Consider the following 17,819-nt stretch of genomic DNA (forward strand, 5'->3'; position numbering starts at 1 on the left):
TTAACCCACTGTGCCATTGGGGGCTCCAGTAATATTAATGGGAAAGGGACATGCAGTCCTGTGGCGGTCCATGAGTTGGCAACCCCTGTGACCCTGTGTTATCTGATAATTTCAGCAGGTGAGGCCAAAGATTCAATAAGGAATCTTCTGCATAAAAGCATGAGTGCTGCCACTAGGCTATAGACCTTCTTTATATCTTTCTCTTCCCTCTCTCGGCTTGTCCCAGTGTATAGTAAGGATTACAAAAACTGAGATACATTTTTCCTATGAAGCCAATGTAACTTTTCAACTGGCCAGAAGAGGAGGCTGTTATCCTATGCATTGGGCTTCATCTCTGGAGACACATTACTGTCACCTTGCTAGAATAGTTTTATTTTATGACTGCAATGGAACTGGTCTTTTGTACCATGGCTCTAACAATACTTTGATACATGAAGAATACAGAAAATTGCTGTGATTTAGTTTTCCTCTGTGATGCCATGCAGAACAAATTTGGCAAAAAAAGAGCAAGACACATACTTTCAGCCTCTTGACATTTCCCATGAGGTTCTATCAAAGAAGGGCCAATGTGAACTGTCCCATTTAATGTTTACAATTTGGGACAAGGATGGGAAAAATATGAGAAAATGTCTGAGGCTAGAAATGATTGCACAGTTATTTGAAGGTGCATTTCACCCTTTTCCAATTTGATACTACCTCATCATCCCTATCGAGTATTGCTGTGAAAAGCTAGTTTACATATGATGACAGAGAGAATTCAAAAACACCCACAAATCAGTTTTCCATAAATTGTGGGCTTCTTTGCTCAAGAAAATCCTCATTTGTGCAAACTGATTTACTCTCCATTGTGTGTTTCTTGCACTAATGCTATACTGCTTTCACAGAGCACATGTGCTTAAATGAGTATTATTAGCCAGGTATAACTCTACACATGTAGCATACATTGAGATTAAGATCCCAATTGTTTCTACTCTAAAGAATGACCACGCTTGTATTTTTCAGCAAGCGCAAGCAAAAAGGGATTATCTCTGTAAGGTGAACACATTTATTGGCACCATCTTTTATTAGCTAATGCCTACTTCATAGCAAGAAGCAAGAGTGAAGATAGATATATTGTACAAGAGCCTACTGCACAATGGGGGCAGGTAACCAGGGAGGTTGTTTTGCAAGGTGAGATGTTAAAAATTGAGCAGGCTCATACTAAAAGTGCAGAATCTTAATTCCAAATTAATTGTTACTGAGGAATTACCACTACTGGTTTTCTATCAGTAATAGAGTAGAAATAAAACTAGGTTTATTTATTTGTCGTGTCAGGGCAACCAGTCAATTATATTACATTTCTAACAGAACAAAGCAAACAAACATACAAAATACAAAATTTGTGACTTTGGTAGTTGATTAAATGTCCTTTGACCAGTAGCTGGCCACTTGGAGTGCTTCTGGTGTTGCTGCAAGAAGGTCCTCCACTGTGCATGTGGCAGGGCTCAGGTTGCATTGCAGCAGGTGGTCAGTGGTTTGCTCTTCTCCACATTCGCATGTCGAGGATTCCACTTTGTAGCCCCATTTCTGAAGGTTGGCTCTGCATCTTGTGGTGCCAGAGCACAGTCTGTTCAGTGCCTTCCAAGTTGCCCAGTCCTCTGTGTGCCCAGGGGGGAGTCTCTCATTTGGTATCACCCACGGATTGAGGTTCTGGGTTTGAGCCTGCCACTTTTGGACTCTCACTTGCTGAGGTGTTTCGGCGAGTGTCTCTGTAGATCTTAGAAAACTATGTCTAGATTTGAGTCGTTGACGTGTTGGCTGATACCCAAACAGGGGATGTGCTAGAGATGTCTCTGCCTTGGTCCTTTCACTATTGGCTATTACTTTCCGGCGGATGTCAGGTGGTGCAATACTGGCTAAGCAGTGTAATTTCTCCAGTGGTGTAAGACGCAGACTGGAGTTCTGCCTTTTCCCTATCCCCTGTCAGCATTCCACCATCATCTCCACATAGAGGCCATACCGTTTCCTTGTTCTTTTTTTCTCTACTGATGTAACCAAAGAATCCCATGTTATTGTTTTAAATCTCACTGGCAAGTCTGCCCTCATTTTGTGGTTTGACCTTATGAACATTTTCTCTACCTATGTTGGTTATTCATTTAAATTATTCTTTGGTGATTTTTCCCCTTTTCTATTTCTTGTGTATGTCTCTTTTCAATCCTAACTCAGCTAAAAGCACTTAGGACATCCATTCTGGTTTCTTTACACTTCTCTTATTTTTTTCTCCTTATTTTTTTCTCCGGCAATTGTGCCTTCACTATCTCACTTTTAAGAAACCCCCATTCATCATTAACTGGCTGTTCTCTTTTGGAATCATGCTTAGTATTTCCTTAAATTTCCTGAAGTCAGCTCTCCTAAAATCTAGAATGTATGTTTGACTTCTCTTAGTTTTTCCCTTTCTTTATATCACAAACTCCAGGAGCACATGGTCACTCCCACCTATGGATCCCACCACTTCCACTCTATTGACCAGATCCTCAGTTGGTTAGGATCTGATTTAGAATAGCTGACCTCCTTGTTGCCTCTTTTACCTTGTGGACAACAAAATTGTCTGCAAGGCAAGTGAGGAATTTGTTGGACTTTGTACTCTTGGCAAAGTTTGTTTTCCAACAAATATCAGAAAAGTTGAACCCCCCACACCAAATTACTACTCTATCCCTTATTTCTACATGTTGGGTAATCTGGTCAAGGAAGGTTTGAGTCGCTGATAGGCTGAGAAAGGCGGTACACAAGTACAGTAAATAAATAAATAAATTTCATCCAGTTCTTTAGTCTGGCTTGGAGGTCTGCAGTAGATCCTCACAACATCTTTTTCGGTCCTTGTTCCCTTAAGCCTTATCCAGATGCTCTCAACTTGTTTTCCAGGATTGAAATCTTGCATCTCTTCACATGTGTAAATATTTTTGACATATAATGCTACTCCATCCCCTCTCCTGTTTGGTCTATTTGTATCAAACAAATTTCAGACAAGTTTCCCAAGGAGCAACTTGAGAAACTACAAGTCGCTTCTGGTGTGAGAGAATTGGTCATCTGCAAGGATGTTGCCCAGGGGATGCCCGGATGTTTGATCTTTTACCATCCTGTGGGAAGCTTCTCTCATGTCCCCTGGAACTGATAGACAGGAGCTCACCTTGCTCCCTGGATTCGAACCACCAACTTGTCAGTCAGCAGTCCTGCTGACACAAGGGTTTATACCTTCCAATTGCTACATTCCAACTTTAGGACTTGTCCCACCAGGTTCCAGTTATGCCTATTACATCGTAACTGACTTGTTGTGCTAAAAGTTGCAGTTCATCTTGTTTATTTCCTAAGCTCTGGGCATTTAAACTGTGGGACATTTCCCTTAGCTGTTTATTTGAGGTTATTGTTCCCTTGCTGCTTGGTACTTGTGTTTTTCCAACCTTCTCTTTAGTCTTTTGGCTGTTCACTCTGGATCTTGATAAACTACTGTTCCCAAGGATATTGCCACCCTCCTCCACACAACCTTGTTTAAAGCCCGTCGGATCGGGATTGTCAGTCTCTCAGCAAAAACACTTCTTCCTACTTCTGTGAAGTGCAGCCCATGCCGTGTTAGTAGGCCATCTTCCTGGAAGAGCTGACCATGGTCCAGGAATCCAAATTGTTCTTCCCGATGCCATCTATGGAGCCAGTTATTCACCTCTACTATTTTTCTTGCTCTTCCTGGGCCGTGTCGTGCAACAGGGAGGAGAGATCAAAAGACCACCTGTACGTTAAGATCTTTTAGCTTTCTTCCAATAACTTCAAATGATCTTTTGAAGATTATGCCTTGCAGTATAGTTGGTTCCTACATGAACCAACATGAAAGAGGGAGGGTCAGTGGGCTTGATGAGTCTTGTCAGCTGCAGTTACGTGGCAGATTTTCACTCCAGGGAGAGTGAAGAAGGGATGGGAAATATTCTTTTAGTTACTAACTATACTTAATGCCTGTGAGGGAGAACTGCATGTAAATGTAAGTGAAAGGGCTGTTAAGTGAACAGCTCAGAAACCTCTGTTGAGAATTATTTTCTAAGTACCATGACCACAATACTGAATTTCAGAGTCATGTCCTGACTTCTGCACTCTTAGTGCCTACCTCTCTCAGATAAGAGGACAATTCCATTTCTGGATTGTATCACTTCAGTATCCATTTAGACAAATTACACAGTTGAGTGCTTCCCTTTTAAGGAAGGGGGAAATATCTGCACAAGGGAAGTAACCTAGCATTAGGTTCAGCTAGACTAAGCTATATGTTTCTGATATGCAATTTTCTAAATTCAAATAGAGAAGCCAGGCTTTATTCACTCAATGTTACTTTCTTAGTTTTACTTTCCATCTATACATCATTCCTGTGTAACATCCCAAAAGGGAAAAATGCAGATGCTGTGAATATTACAACTCTTTTTTTCATCCGCATGTTATCTTTGCTTGATAAAGAAGATTATGAGCCTCCAAAACCATAGTGATGTATTTTCTGCCTTTTTACTGACCTAATAAAGGTATTTGAGATCCTGTGACATAGTGAGTTAAAGCGCTGAGCTGCTGAACTTGCTGACCGAAAAGTTGCAGGTTTGAATCTGGGGAGCAGTGTGAGCTCCTGCTGTTAGCCCCAGCTTCTGCCAACCTAGCAGTTCGAAAACATGCAAATGTGAGTAGATCAATATATACCACTACCACTTTGGCAGGAAGATAACGGTTCTCCATGCAGTCATGGAGAAATTACACTGCTTAGCTGGTATTGCACCACTTGACATCCACCGGGAAGTAGCAGCCAATAGTGAAAGGACCAAGGCAGAGACATCTCCACTCATCCCCTGTTTGGGTATCAGCCAGCACGTCAACGACTTAAAGACACTAGCTGGAACATGTCAGCAAGCGAGAGTCCAAAAGTGGCAGGCTCAAACCCAGCACCTCAACCAATGGTTGATACCAAATGAGAGACTCCCCCCGGGCACACAGAAAACTGGGCAACTTGGAAGGCGCTGAACAGACTGCCCTCTGGCACCACAAGATGCAGAGCCAACCTCAAGAAATGGGGCTACAAAGTGGAATCCACGACATGCGAGTGTGGAGAGGAGCAAACCACTGACCACCTGCTGCAACGCAACCTTAGCCCTGCCACTTGCACAATGGAGGACCTCCTTGCGGCAACACCAGAAGCACTCCAAGTGGCCAGCTACTGGTCAAAGGACATTTAATCAACCAGCAAACTCACAAATTTTGTATTTTATCTGTTTGCTTTGTTCTGTTCTGTTAGAAATGTAATATAATTGACTGGTTACCCTGACACGACAAATAAATATGCAGTCATGTTGTCCACATGATCTTTGAGGGGTCTGTGGACAATGACGGCTCTTTGGCTTAGAAATGGAGATGAGCACCAACCTACAGAGTCGGACATGACTGAACTTAATGTCAGAGGAAAACCTCTACCTAATAAAGGTATAAATCACCACAAGATGAATTTCAGATAGTGTTGTTGTTTTATCAGTATGACTAATCTTCTTTGGAACTTTAGGGATTTTGTATTGGTTTCAAAATGTAGACCTCTTGCAAATTTCTTAAAAGGAGTATTAATTCGTGTAGTATAACATCTTGGATTTTGCTGGTTGTTGTCGTCTCTGCTTCCGTGCATTCCATTATTTGGGGAGGTGGTATGTTATAACTTATTGGATCTCCACTAAAAAAACCCCCACCATCTTTTTAAACTGGGGAGTTTGCCAACATGATCCTATGGGTGAAGGACAAATTTCTCCTGTTTGTTTTAATCTTAAGAGTTACGATGCAAAAGTGCCATTTCACTGATATTTCTGTTCCAATATGTCTTGGCATTAAACCCTAAATGGTTCTGGCCCTACTTACCTCTCCGAATGCATCTCCTCTTATGAACCAACTAGGACATTAAGATCATCTGGGGAGGCTCTGCTCTTGGTCCCGCCTGCATCACAGGCGCACCTGGCGGGGACGAGAGACAGGGCCTTCTCAGTGGTAGCCCCTCGGCTGTGGAACGCCCTTCCTACAGATATCAGATCGGCCCCTTCCCTGTTGGCGTTTCGGAGGAAAGTGAAGACCTGGCTGTTTGAACAAGCATTTGATTAAGCAGTGTAATTGAATATAGGAATACGGAATAATGGATGATGAGATTGGATTTTACTGATGAGACGCTAATGATTGTTATATTGATGTTTAATTGTTGATGATGCTACTATTTTTAACTATCTCATATTCGTTTTGTGATGTTTTTGCATTGAATTTTGCTGCTGTTAACCGTTTTGAGTCGCCTGAGGGCTGAGAAAAGAGGTATATAAATAAAGTAAGTAAATAAATTAATTAAAAAGAAACCCTCTAGAAATTGGTTGCAGCTAGTGACACAAAATGTCCTTTGGATACTCCTGCTCCCTTTTCTTAAAAACGAGAGTGTAGTGAATTCCCTACCTGTTAGGCTAGGAAACGCTAGAAAAATAGGCCCAGGAAGTTCGGCAGCCATTTTGGAAAGGGTGCCAGGGGAATCCATTTTAGTTACTCATTTCCTGTAGGGGCCATGTTTAGAAAGAGCAGCTTTGGAGGGAAATGAGGGAAGACTGTAATTGGCCGAGTGAGAATGGGTGGAGCCCAACTTGGCAAAAGAAAGAAATGACTTTAAGGGAAGGCTTTGAAACCCTGTCAAGGAGTTTTGAACCTGGGTGTCAAAGGGAGAAGGTGTTAGGAGATTGGAGTGGTGAAGAGGGTTAGAGAGAGAGGCCCGAGATTGGCCAGTTGGCTAGCAGAGATAGCTAGTGAGGAGATTACAGCTATTTGGGAAGGATAGCTGGGGAGTGGAGAGACAGATCCCAAAAGACAAGGACTGTCTATGTGGAGGAGTTTAGAAATTGCTGTCAGAGAAGCAATCCTGTCAGTAATCTGAGGAGGGAGAGAGAAGTGTTTCATGTGTAACTAAGTCTGAACTGCTTTAAGTAACCACACACTTTTAAGTTAGTATTTTGAAACAGCTAAGCTTGATACCTGAATTGTTCCAGTTCTCTTAAATAAACATCATTATTTGTTGTTCACAACAACTGCCTCACGTGTACCTCTGTGGGTGAAATTTTAAAAGCAGTTTCCTGCAACAATCAAGAGTCTATGGTGGCAGCGTATAATTTAAAGAACCATCTTTTAGTGTTACCTCAGAACACAAGCCTGAGGGCTAATCCAACACACTCTTGTCTAAGATACCTCAAGTAAGCCAAGGGCTTGCCAGTGCTTTTAATTTTGGTGGCAGCCAGAGGGTTTTCAAAAGATTTTTTGGCCGGAAAAAAGTTCTAGCTTTCATAGAATCATAGAATCAAAGAGTTGGAAGAGACCTCATGGGCCATCCAGTCCAACCCCCTGCCAAGAAGCAGGAATATTGCATTCAAATCACCCCTGACAGATGGCCATCCAGCCTCTGTTTAAAAGCTTCCAAAGAAGGAGCCTCCACCACACTCTGGAGCAGAGAGTTCCACTGCTGAATGGCTCTCACAGTCAGGAAGTTCTTCCTCATGTTCAGATGGAATCTCCTTTCTTGTAGTTTGAAGCCATTGTTTCGTGTCCTAGTCTCCAGGGATGCAGAAAACAACCTTTCTCCCTCCTCCTCCCTGTGGCTTCCTCTCACATATTTATACATGGCTATCATATCTCCTCTCAGCCTTCTCTTCTTCAGGCTAAACATGCCCAGCTCCTTAAGCTGTTCCTCATAGGGCTTGTTCTCCAGACCCTTGATCATTTTAGTTGCCCTCCTCTGGACACATTCCAGCTTGCCAATATCTCCTTTGAATTGTGGTGCCCAGAATTGGACACAATATTCCAGGTGTGGTCTAACCAAAGCGGAATAGAGGGGTAGCATGACTTCCCTAGATCTAGACACTATGCTCCTCTTGATGCAGGCCAAAATCCCATTGGCTTTTTTTGCCGCCACATCACATTGTTGGCTCATGTTTAACTTGTTGTCTACGAGGACTCCAAGATCTTTTTCACATGTACTGCTCTCGAGCCAGGCATTGTGTCCCCCATTCTGTATCTTTGCATTTCGTTTTTCCTGCCAAAGTGGAGTAGCTTGCATTTGTCACTGTTGAACTTCATTTTGTTAGTTTTGGCCCATCTCTCTAATCTGTCTGGAGTATTGGCTATCCCTCCCAATCTGGTGTCGTCTGCAAACTTGATGATCCTGTCTTCTAGCCCTTCATCTAAGTCATTAATAAAGATGTTGAACAGGACCGGGCCCAGGACGGAACCCTGAGGCACTCCGCTCATCACTTATTTCCAGGATGAAGAGGAAGCATTAGTGAGTACCCTCTGGGTTCGTCCATTTAACCAATTACAGATCCACCTCACCGTAGATTTGCCTAGCCCACATTGGACTAGTTTGTTTGCCGGAAGGTCGTGGGGGACCTTGTCGAATGCCTTACTGAAATCCAGGTAATGCTTTCCTTACAGCTTTTTTGTTTTGGGGCTTTTAATCACAGAAGCCTCATTAGAACATAAGTGGTGTTCTGCTTTTGGGATTTTTATTCCCAAATAAAGCCTCGATCTTTTATAGAGAGCAACAAATACTGCAACCTTTTGACATGTTTCCCCTGTCGGGTAGAGTCCATACAGAAGAAGTATTCAGACATGCCTTCACTAACCTGTAGTATGAAGAGTAGTACAGTCCAGGCACAATTGTAATTGCAGCTTGCATAAACAAACTGCATGTCTAATAGAGTCATTAATCAATATAACATCAAATATATTCTGCGATTCCATTCAAAATGCATTAGAACTGACATAACTGAAATGCACTCAGCTGCATTCTATGTTATTTATATCATTTCGTTCTACCCACAGGCTGTATGATTAATGCAAGGAGCACTGCCTAAAAAAATACGTTATCTATTTATGATCCCCTGAAGATGTTAGAGGACAGGATGCCTTTCCATCTATGAAAGTAAGTGTCTATACCAGGGGTCCACAAACTTGTTAAACAGAGGGCCAGGTCATAGTTCCTCAAACTGTTGGAGGGCCAGATTATAATTTGAAAAAAAAATGAATGCACAGTGCACGTATCTTATTTGTAGTGCAAAACACACTTTAGAACAATACAGTAATTAAAATGAAGAACAATTTTAACAAATATAAACTTATTAATATTTCACTGGGAAGTGTGGGCCTGCTTTTGGCTGATGAGATAGGATTGTTGTTGTTGTGTGCTTTCAAGTCGTTTCAGACTTAGGTTGATCCTGAGTGAGGGCCGAGTAAATGACCTTGGAGGGCCGTATTCGGCCCCCGGGCCGTAGTTTGAGGACCCCTGGTCTATACAGTTTTTAACTTGCATCTTTAATCATTTGTGTAGTTAATTAGAAATGATGCTAAAGTTAACCTCTTCTTACTTTTTCATATCTACATAAAATATTGGCTAGTCTACATGCAACGTAAGCTTAACTTGCATTAGCTAATATTAAGAAATGTGCAAAGAACTGCACACTCCAAGGTTTGGTTCCTGCACAGCAGGCAGTTGCGTTTGTGCCACTGAAAGGGAGCCATTAAGGATTGTTAGCTTGTTTTTGCTGGAAGGGCTGCTGAAATTGGCAAATAGTCACCAACTGAATTATTTTCCAGCATGGAGATGAATTACTCGGGGGGAAGCCTTTTATGAACATAAGATAAGTTATATGGTAAAAAAAATCCGGAGAAGAAAAGACACACAAACTGTAGCAAACCTAAAGATCCTTTGTCTCACTTATTGTCTTTGTGATGATGGAGACTGTTTGGTACCACAGAGTAAGAACACACCAAATCTCTTTCTATGCACCGGAGTTCTCTTGAAGTCCGATCACATGTGATTTAAAATGCACGGGGAGGGAAGAACTGCCCTATCTACTAGGGCTGGGCAACCACGGAAAAAATTATTTCTAAACTCGATTTGCTTTTAGGGGGTTTTTGCGTTTCGATTTTTAAAAGAATTCCGAAATTTTTCTTTAAAAAAGTTCGAAATATACGAATTTTCGGAAATTACGAAACAATTACGAAACAATTACGAATCGATTCGTTAATGGTGGACGCGACCGCGCAATACGCTAAAAAAACCTCCAAATGGGACAGGGGGGACTTCTGAAGCTTCCCTCTCCCTCTGTTGTTGACTGTTGGTGTGATAATTATATTTTTTTTTCACTGATAAAACAAACAACAACTATAAAACTTGCACCAGACATGCGGAAATAATAACGAAACAATTTCGAAACGATTTCGAAAGGATTTCGAAACAATTACGAAACAATTACGAAACGAATTGAAAAATTCGTTTCGATTTTTAGTTGCTCCTGAATGGTTCAATATCGCTTCGTTATAAAAAAAATAAAACAACGAATTAATAATGAATTATGAAATTAACGAACGAAACCGCCCAGCCCTACTATCTACATAACAACTCTATTTCCATGTCAAGGGAAATAAAAAAAATTAAAAAACTTTGATCCAGTTTCTTGCCTGCTCTTCATGGCTTTGTCTATGAAAAGAGCACCAACAGACATTATGAGGATCTTATAACAAGTTATAGATCACATACCTTCTGATGAGGGATCACAGGCATAGGAGAATCAATTCTTGGGCTGGTTGTTGGAACTGGAATTGGACGTTTTGATCTGACATGGAGGGAAAAGGAAAAACGTTATTGAGAAGCTCAGACGTTTTCTCCACATCCTTCAAACAATGCACAAAAAACAATGGAAATTAAATCTTCACTTTATTTTTCCATTTAACCATAGTTAGTCACACATAAAGACTTTTTATGCATGTACTGATCTTCCAAATAAAATCACATGGTGGTTTATAAGTACAGTATTCAAACTATAATACAGTGATGTTAAACTTCTACTTAAGAGAATCTCAACAAGAGCATTTTGAGTTAAGACCTGTGAATCAGCCCAGGTTTTGTTTTGACATAAGAGCAGCATTTTGAGTTAAGAGCTAGTACCAGAGGGAGTGCTAGTGCAAGAATACAGGGCTTTAGGGTTTCATAGAATCATAGAGTTGGAAGAGACCTCAGGGGCCATTCAGTCCAACCGCCTGCCAAGAAGCAGGAATATTGCATTCAAAGCACTCCTGACAGATGGCCATCCAGCCTCTGTTTAAAGCCTCCAAAGGAGCATCCACCACACTCCAGGGCAGAGAGTTCCACTGCTGAACAGCTCTCACAGTCAGGAATTTCTGTTCAGATGGAATCTCCTTTCTTGTAGTTTGAAGCCATTGTTCCGTGTCCTAGTCTCCAGGGAAGCAGAAAACAAGCTTGCTCCCTCCTCCTTGTGACTTCCTCTCACATATTTATACATGGCTACCATGTCTCCTCTCAGCCTTCTCTTCTTCTGGCTAAACATGCTCAGCTCTTTAAGCCGCTCTTCATAGGGCTTGTTCTCCAGACCCTTGATCCATTTTAGTCGTCCTCCTCTGGACACATTCCAGTTCGTTAATATCTCTTTTCAATTGTGGTGCCCAGAATTGGACACAATATTCCAGGTATGGTGTAATCAAGACAGAATAGAGGGGTAGCATTACTTCCCTAGATCGAGACAGTATATGCTCCTATTGATGCAGGCCAAAATCCCATTCAAGGGGAAAACCACTGCACATCATACCTCTGTGCCTTGTGCTCTTGTCTGCTTTGAGAGATTGCTGTCCGCTTTGCTGTTGTCCACTTTGAGGAATTTTGGGTTAGTTAATTTTGGTTAGTTTTTAATCTTTGTATGTTTGGCTTCATGAAGAGAGGAAAAGCGCGGGAAGGAAGAAGGCTGGAATAAGTACATTAGGAAGAAAATGATGCTTTTGCCTTTTCACTTTGTGCTTCCTTGCCACAACTTTGTGTTTCTACCATTTTAAAGTTGATCATTCTTTTTATTGTTCTATGTGAATGTGCGTTTATACATTATTTGTTATTTATAAAGTACATTTTTATATAAAAACATGTAACAAAAATGGGGAATGGGTTTTGGGGGGCAGAATGGATTAATAGTATTTCAAAGCATTTCAATAAGAAAATTCACTTTGAGATAAGAGCATTTTGAGTTAAGAGCTTGGTCACGGGATGAATTAAACTCATAATCCAAGGTATCACTATACCTAGAATGGGCTAACCAAGCATACTACCTAATTTTCTTCCATGGGTGTGAATAATTGCCACTCACTCATATGAAAAGAAATACAGGGCTTAATGACTCCCCTTGGGGAGTCAGGGCAGGTTATAAATAAAGTTATTTATTTAAGACCTTCCATGATCTTATAAAGTGTGCACAGTAAATGTGGTGCACAATCTAGGGAAAGGATTAACAACTCTAGTAGGGACACATCCCTCTATCTTTACAGTACTTTGGACAATTCAGCCAAAGAGGCAACCTAGAAGTGATCAGGAATCTTATTACCAGGATATTCAGCTAGTTTTGGCCAGTTTTGTGATTTGGAACAAATTTAGGAGGTTGTGGTGTTAGACTAGAGGTGCTTCTATATTGCAGAATTAATACAGTTTGGTATCACTTTAACTACAATGGCTTAATGCTATGGAATCACAAGAGTTGTAGTTTTATAACCAATGTCTCTGCCAAAAATTGCTGATTTCTTACCAAACTACAAACCCCAGGATTTCATAGCATTGAGCTAGTGCAGCTGAAGTGATGTCAAACTGCATTAAATCTATAGTACAGATGCACCCCAAATTTCCCTGTCTACTAAGATTATGCAGACACCAGGAGCTTCTGTGAGATATTGCCTGTGAGTGTCATGGCTTCCCAACCACTTCAACCACCAATTCATGAATTAGTTTGAGCGTTAGTAATAGAATTAATTGCGTCCCTATTAAAGCAATTAGTAGGGTCAATGAGGGAACAGAATCTTGTATGAAGTTGTCAAGTGAATTGCAGCTGAAGTCACATTGGCACTGCTGATTTTCCAGTCCACACCTCATGCTATGCCAATGATTGAATTCTATTACTGGGTGCACTCAAGGGGCAATACAGCCAGGATGCTTTACACTCCTTGCTTTTTCTTGGCAGTGTAGCAATTCCTGCATTTTTCCAAACATTTCCCCAAGTTTTGTGATTAAGGTCCACATGTTTTTTTAATTGGGAGGAAGCAGCATATCCAGCCTAACTCTTGAAGCAAAGTCACATTTTGCAAACTACTTGTGGGGTGACACTTCTGCTATGGGGAAAATGTTGCTGCTTTAGAGATCAAGTATATATAGATTTAGCTGTCAGGGGATCTAGCTTTTTTTTCTATCCCACCAGAAGTGTTTCAGAAATGATACAAAAGGCTTACAGCTACAGATTTTTAATGGTCCTGAAGCCAATGGTGCATCTGCTGTCAAGGTACAGACGCCACAAAGTCAGTCCCAAGTGCAAAGTAACAACAGTTTATTGAAGTTACAGCTCAAAAGAATCAAAAAATGCTTAACAGCAGCAAAATAGTATTCCAAAACAAAACACAGACCAACTGGTCAAAAAGGAGGCAAATCGGAGAGTCCCAAAGTCCTAAAAATCCCAACCCACTAACCAAAAAACACAGCAAAGAAAGGGCACTCGCTATCGTTTCAGCGAGCACGTTCCAGGGTGTAGCAAAGTCGTAGTCAAGCCGGTCCAGGGGTCATCCACAGCAAACAGGATACCACAGCAGCAGAATCAAACGTCCAATCCAAGGTCAGGGCAGAAGAGCAAAGGTGATGTCCAGAAGCGATCCAAGGTCCAAGCCAAAGCAGTAGCAGAGGGTCCACGAAGTTCAGGAATCACAACGCAACATAGCAGGCAAACACTTTGCCAGTCGCAAAGTCCCCATTGCAACCAACTCTCCTAATATTACAAACTTTCCTCTGAGCTACAATGAGACAACGCTCCACCCTCAGCTGATCCAGCATTCTCCTCCAAACTAGAATCAGACAACACCCCACACTCAGCTGCCAGTTGTGCTGCCTGAGCTGCTCTTTGCTTTGCCTGCCAAGAGGTCCTTCTCTTGCTTCTACTTACATCTCCCCAAACAGTAGACAAATCATCCTCCCTCTAAGTTTTATCCCCAGCAAACCCTCTGAATGTGTCACTACTTGTAGGCTCCTCACATACTTCTCTCACTTCTGCAACTTTAGTTCAATCCATCTCATCCCCAACCCCATCAGTGTCACTTCCAGCACTTCTCATAGAATCTGCTTCATTGCCAAACCCATCATCCCCATCAAAACCTTCAAAAGACTCTTCATCAGTAATTTGCCGAATTCTCTTCTACTGTTGCTCTTCAATAGATTCTTGCTCCCGAGTAGACCTTTTTGCCTGCCTAGTCTCCAACTCCCTACTACTCAGAGACTCATCCACAACAACTGCACTGTAGAATTAATGCCTGATAATAATAATAATAATAATAATAATAATAATAAAAATAATAATAATCTATTTATACCCCGCCACCATCTCCCCAAAGGGGACTCGGGGCAGCTAACATGACGCCAAGCCCAAAGATGCAATACAACAAAATAAAATACAAAATACAGACAACAAAAAATACATCAGAATAAAATACATGCAGTAGCAAAATAAAATAAAGCAAATTGACATAATATAAAATTGAACACAATGGGCAGGCCAAATGGACGAGGTAAAATGATAAAACCTTGGATGAGGTAGGAATAGAAAAGGTATAATTGAGAGGAGCCCAAAAAGGATGAACAGTGGGGTTAGGCTTTCAGTTTAGGATGGAGGAAAGTGCATCATAGGGGCAACACTGTAGATGGAACAAACTGAAATGGTATAAATGGTCACTCTCCAAAGACACATTATCAGGACCTCAAAATCGAACTGCAAAGGCTCTGGCATAAACCAGCACAGGTGGTCCCAGTGGTAATTGGCACACTGGGTGCCATGCCAAAAAATCTCAGCTGGCATTTTGAAATAATAAACACTGAAAAAAATCACGATCTGTCAACTGCAAAAGGCCACCTTACTTGGATCTGCACGCATCATTTGAAAATACATCACAGAGTCCTAGATGCTTGGGAAGTGTTCGACTTATGATTTTGTGGTATGAAATCCAGCATATAGATCTCATTTGCTGTGACATACTGGGTGTTTGTGCCAGTAAAACAATAATACTTTATTTATACCCCGCCACCATCTCCCCAACGGGGACTCAGGGCAGTGAACATGAGACCAAGCCCAACAATTATAACAAATAAAAATAAAATACATACAGCAAATAATAAGATCAAATGAAACATAAACAAAGCAAATTAATACAAAATCAAATACAGGAAATGACAAAATAATAAAACTGTGCACAGCGGGCTGGGCCAAGTTAAAAGGGTAGAATTAAAATATTAAAACCCTGGGTGAGACAGATGAATAAGGTAGTGTGCCTGGTGGGAGGAACATCTACTTAGTAGAAGATTCAACGGCATCATCTATGTCTTTACACTCAATACATAGATATATCAGTGTTTGGACAGAGGGAAAGAATGTCAGCAGCAGAGGCAGAAACATGCAAATTAATAGGAAGAAGGTATAATATAATTCAGGAACATTTATCAAACACTATGGAGGAGAAATAGATAGGGAATGCTATTTTCCCCAGCAGTCTAATCTCTTTTGTAATGTTTAGTTGGAGTCAGAGATGTGTGAACTTCAAAACATGATTCAACAGAGGACCAACATATGCTTTTATCCATCTCTGCTGTTTGAGCTTTGATGCAAATGTTTTCATTTATTTCAATCTTCACAAATATATATTAATAGTTCGGTCCTATACATGTTTAGAGGGAAACAAAGTCCACTGTGTGCAATGGAATTTACTCCTTAGTATGTAGGAATAAACTGTAGAGTATGACATAAATAAAGTATGGCATTAGATAATCTATATAAATAAAAATGTAATGTTCGTTTGTGATACCATCAGAACTCAAAAACCCCTGGACCAATTGACACCAAATTTGGACACAAGACACCTAAGAACCCAGTGTATGTTCTCCACTCAAAGAGAGAGAGAGAGAGAGAGAGAGGTAGGTAGGTAGGGAGAGGTAGAGAGAGAGAGAGGTAGAGAGAGAGAGGTAGAGAGAGAGAGAGGTAGAGAGAGAGAGGTAGAGAGAGAGAGAGGTAGAGAAAGGGAGGTAGAGAGAGGGGGAGAGAGAGAGGTAGAGAGAGGCAGAGGTAGAGAGAGAGGTAGAGAGAGAGAGGTAGAGAGAGGTAGAGGGAGAGAGAGGTAGAGAGAGGTAGAGAGAGAGAGAGGTAGAGAGAGAGAGGGAGCTAGAGAGAGCGAGGGAGGTAGAGAGAGACAGAGGTAGAGAGAGGTAGAGAGGGAGAGAGAGAGAGAGAGATGGCATTGTCCATAGACACCTCCAAAGTCATGTGACCACTGGCATGACTGCATGGAGCACCCTTACCTTCCTACCAGAGTGGTACCTATTGCTCTACTCACATTTGCATGTTTTTGAACTGCTATATGAATTGAAAATCATTCTATCTATCTTTTACAACTTGGCAACATACACATGTTGGCAGAGCAACAGTGAGTGCGTATGGGTGTGTGGAGTTGTGAAAAGATAGTGGAATTAATGCACATGCAAGATCTTCCCCACAATAACCCCTCAAGACATGCACTCCAGCAGAGCCACTTATTTCCCGCGTGACTGTGTGTATTTGAGGGGAGAGTTGAGGAAATATAGTAAAACTAACATCCATGTAGGTATTCTCCACAACTTCCTTTCAACATAGACATTGCCATATTATCCACACCCGTATGTGTATGCGTGTGTGTGTGCATGCACTATATCTCCCCCAAAGAAAGGAGACAAAGAGGGAGGGAAGGTTGGCCACAGCAACACGTGGTGGGTACAGCTAGTCATTATATATATTACTAGCTGTACCTGCCACGCGTTGCTGTGGCCAACCTTCCTCTTTCTCTCCTTCTTTCTTTCTCTCCTTCCTTCCCTCCCTCTTTCCTTCCCTTTTTTTCTTTCCTACTCTCCTTCCTTCCTTCTCTTCCTCTTTCCTTCCTTCCCCTGTTTCTTTCCCTTCCACTTTCTCCCCATTCTTCCTTCTCTACCTATTCTTGGACTGCAACTCCCAGCAGTCCTTCTGATTGATCTACCTACCTACCTACCCACCTCTATCTAATATATCTATCTAGAGGATTGCTAGGAGTTGCAGTCCAGGAATAGGAAATTTTAAATATGTAGAGATTGGGATGCTCTCAAAGAAATCCAAGAAGAAGAAATCTTGGAGCTTGGAAGCAGTGCATTGGATCATCATTGTCTCCTAAAGGGCCTAGGCTAGGGGGTGCTGGGAGCTGTAGTCTGGAAGAGAGTGTGAATATGCTTGCGAGTGTTTTGTTTGCTTGGAGAGTCATTTTTGCACATGCGCTGTAGTGTTGGTTTTTTTTTTTGCTTTTTTGCCTTTTTTTCAATGTGGAAGAACTTTTTTGGCTTTTTAAAATCCCTTCTGCTGTGTTTTCCAGGGTTTGTATTAGTGATGGTCACTCGTTGGCCTGATAGGTGTGTTGTGTCCAAATTTTGTGTCAATTTGTCCAGTGGTTTTTGAGTTATCTTAATCCCACAAACTAACATTACATTTTTATTTATATAGATATATATTACCCCAAACTACGATATTATCAATCAATGCATCTTTTGCTTCCCAAATGCTATTATAATTGATATATTTAAACCTAATTCATACATTTTTAAAATCCTGAGCAGCTACAATACATTGGTAGAAAATCTAGTAATATTTAAAATTTTATTATCATCTGATATCATTTTTTTAAAAGTGGAAGCC

The 17,819-nt window shown here is 41.2% G+C and overlaps 1 protein-coding gene across 12 annotated transcripts in view; it reads right to left on the bottom strand.

The window, feature by feature from the left end:
- The window catches only part of LDB3 (LIM domain binding 3), a 264,318-nt gene that overhangs the window by 103,777 nt on the left and 142,722 nt on the right, over nt 1-17,819 (bottom strand). For all 12 annotated transcript variants that reach the window (XM_060768974.2, XM_060768975.2, XM_067465640.1 and 9 more), the window contains one exon: nt 10,592-10,667. In XM_060768974.2, the coding sequence (XP_060624957.1) occupies nt 10,592-10,667 (76 nt within the window). The remainder of the gene's footprint in view (nt 1-10,591; nt 10,668-17,819) is intronic.

Source organism: Anolis sagrei, chromosome 3 (assembly GCF_037176765.1).
Source record: "Anolis sagrei isolate rAnoSag1 chromosome 3, rAnoSag1.mat, whole genome shotgun sequence".
In the NCBI taxonomy this organism is placed as follows: Eukaryota; Metazoa; Chordata; class Lepidosauria; order Squamata; family Dactyloidae; genus Anolis; species Anolis sagrei.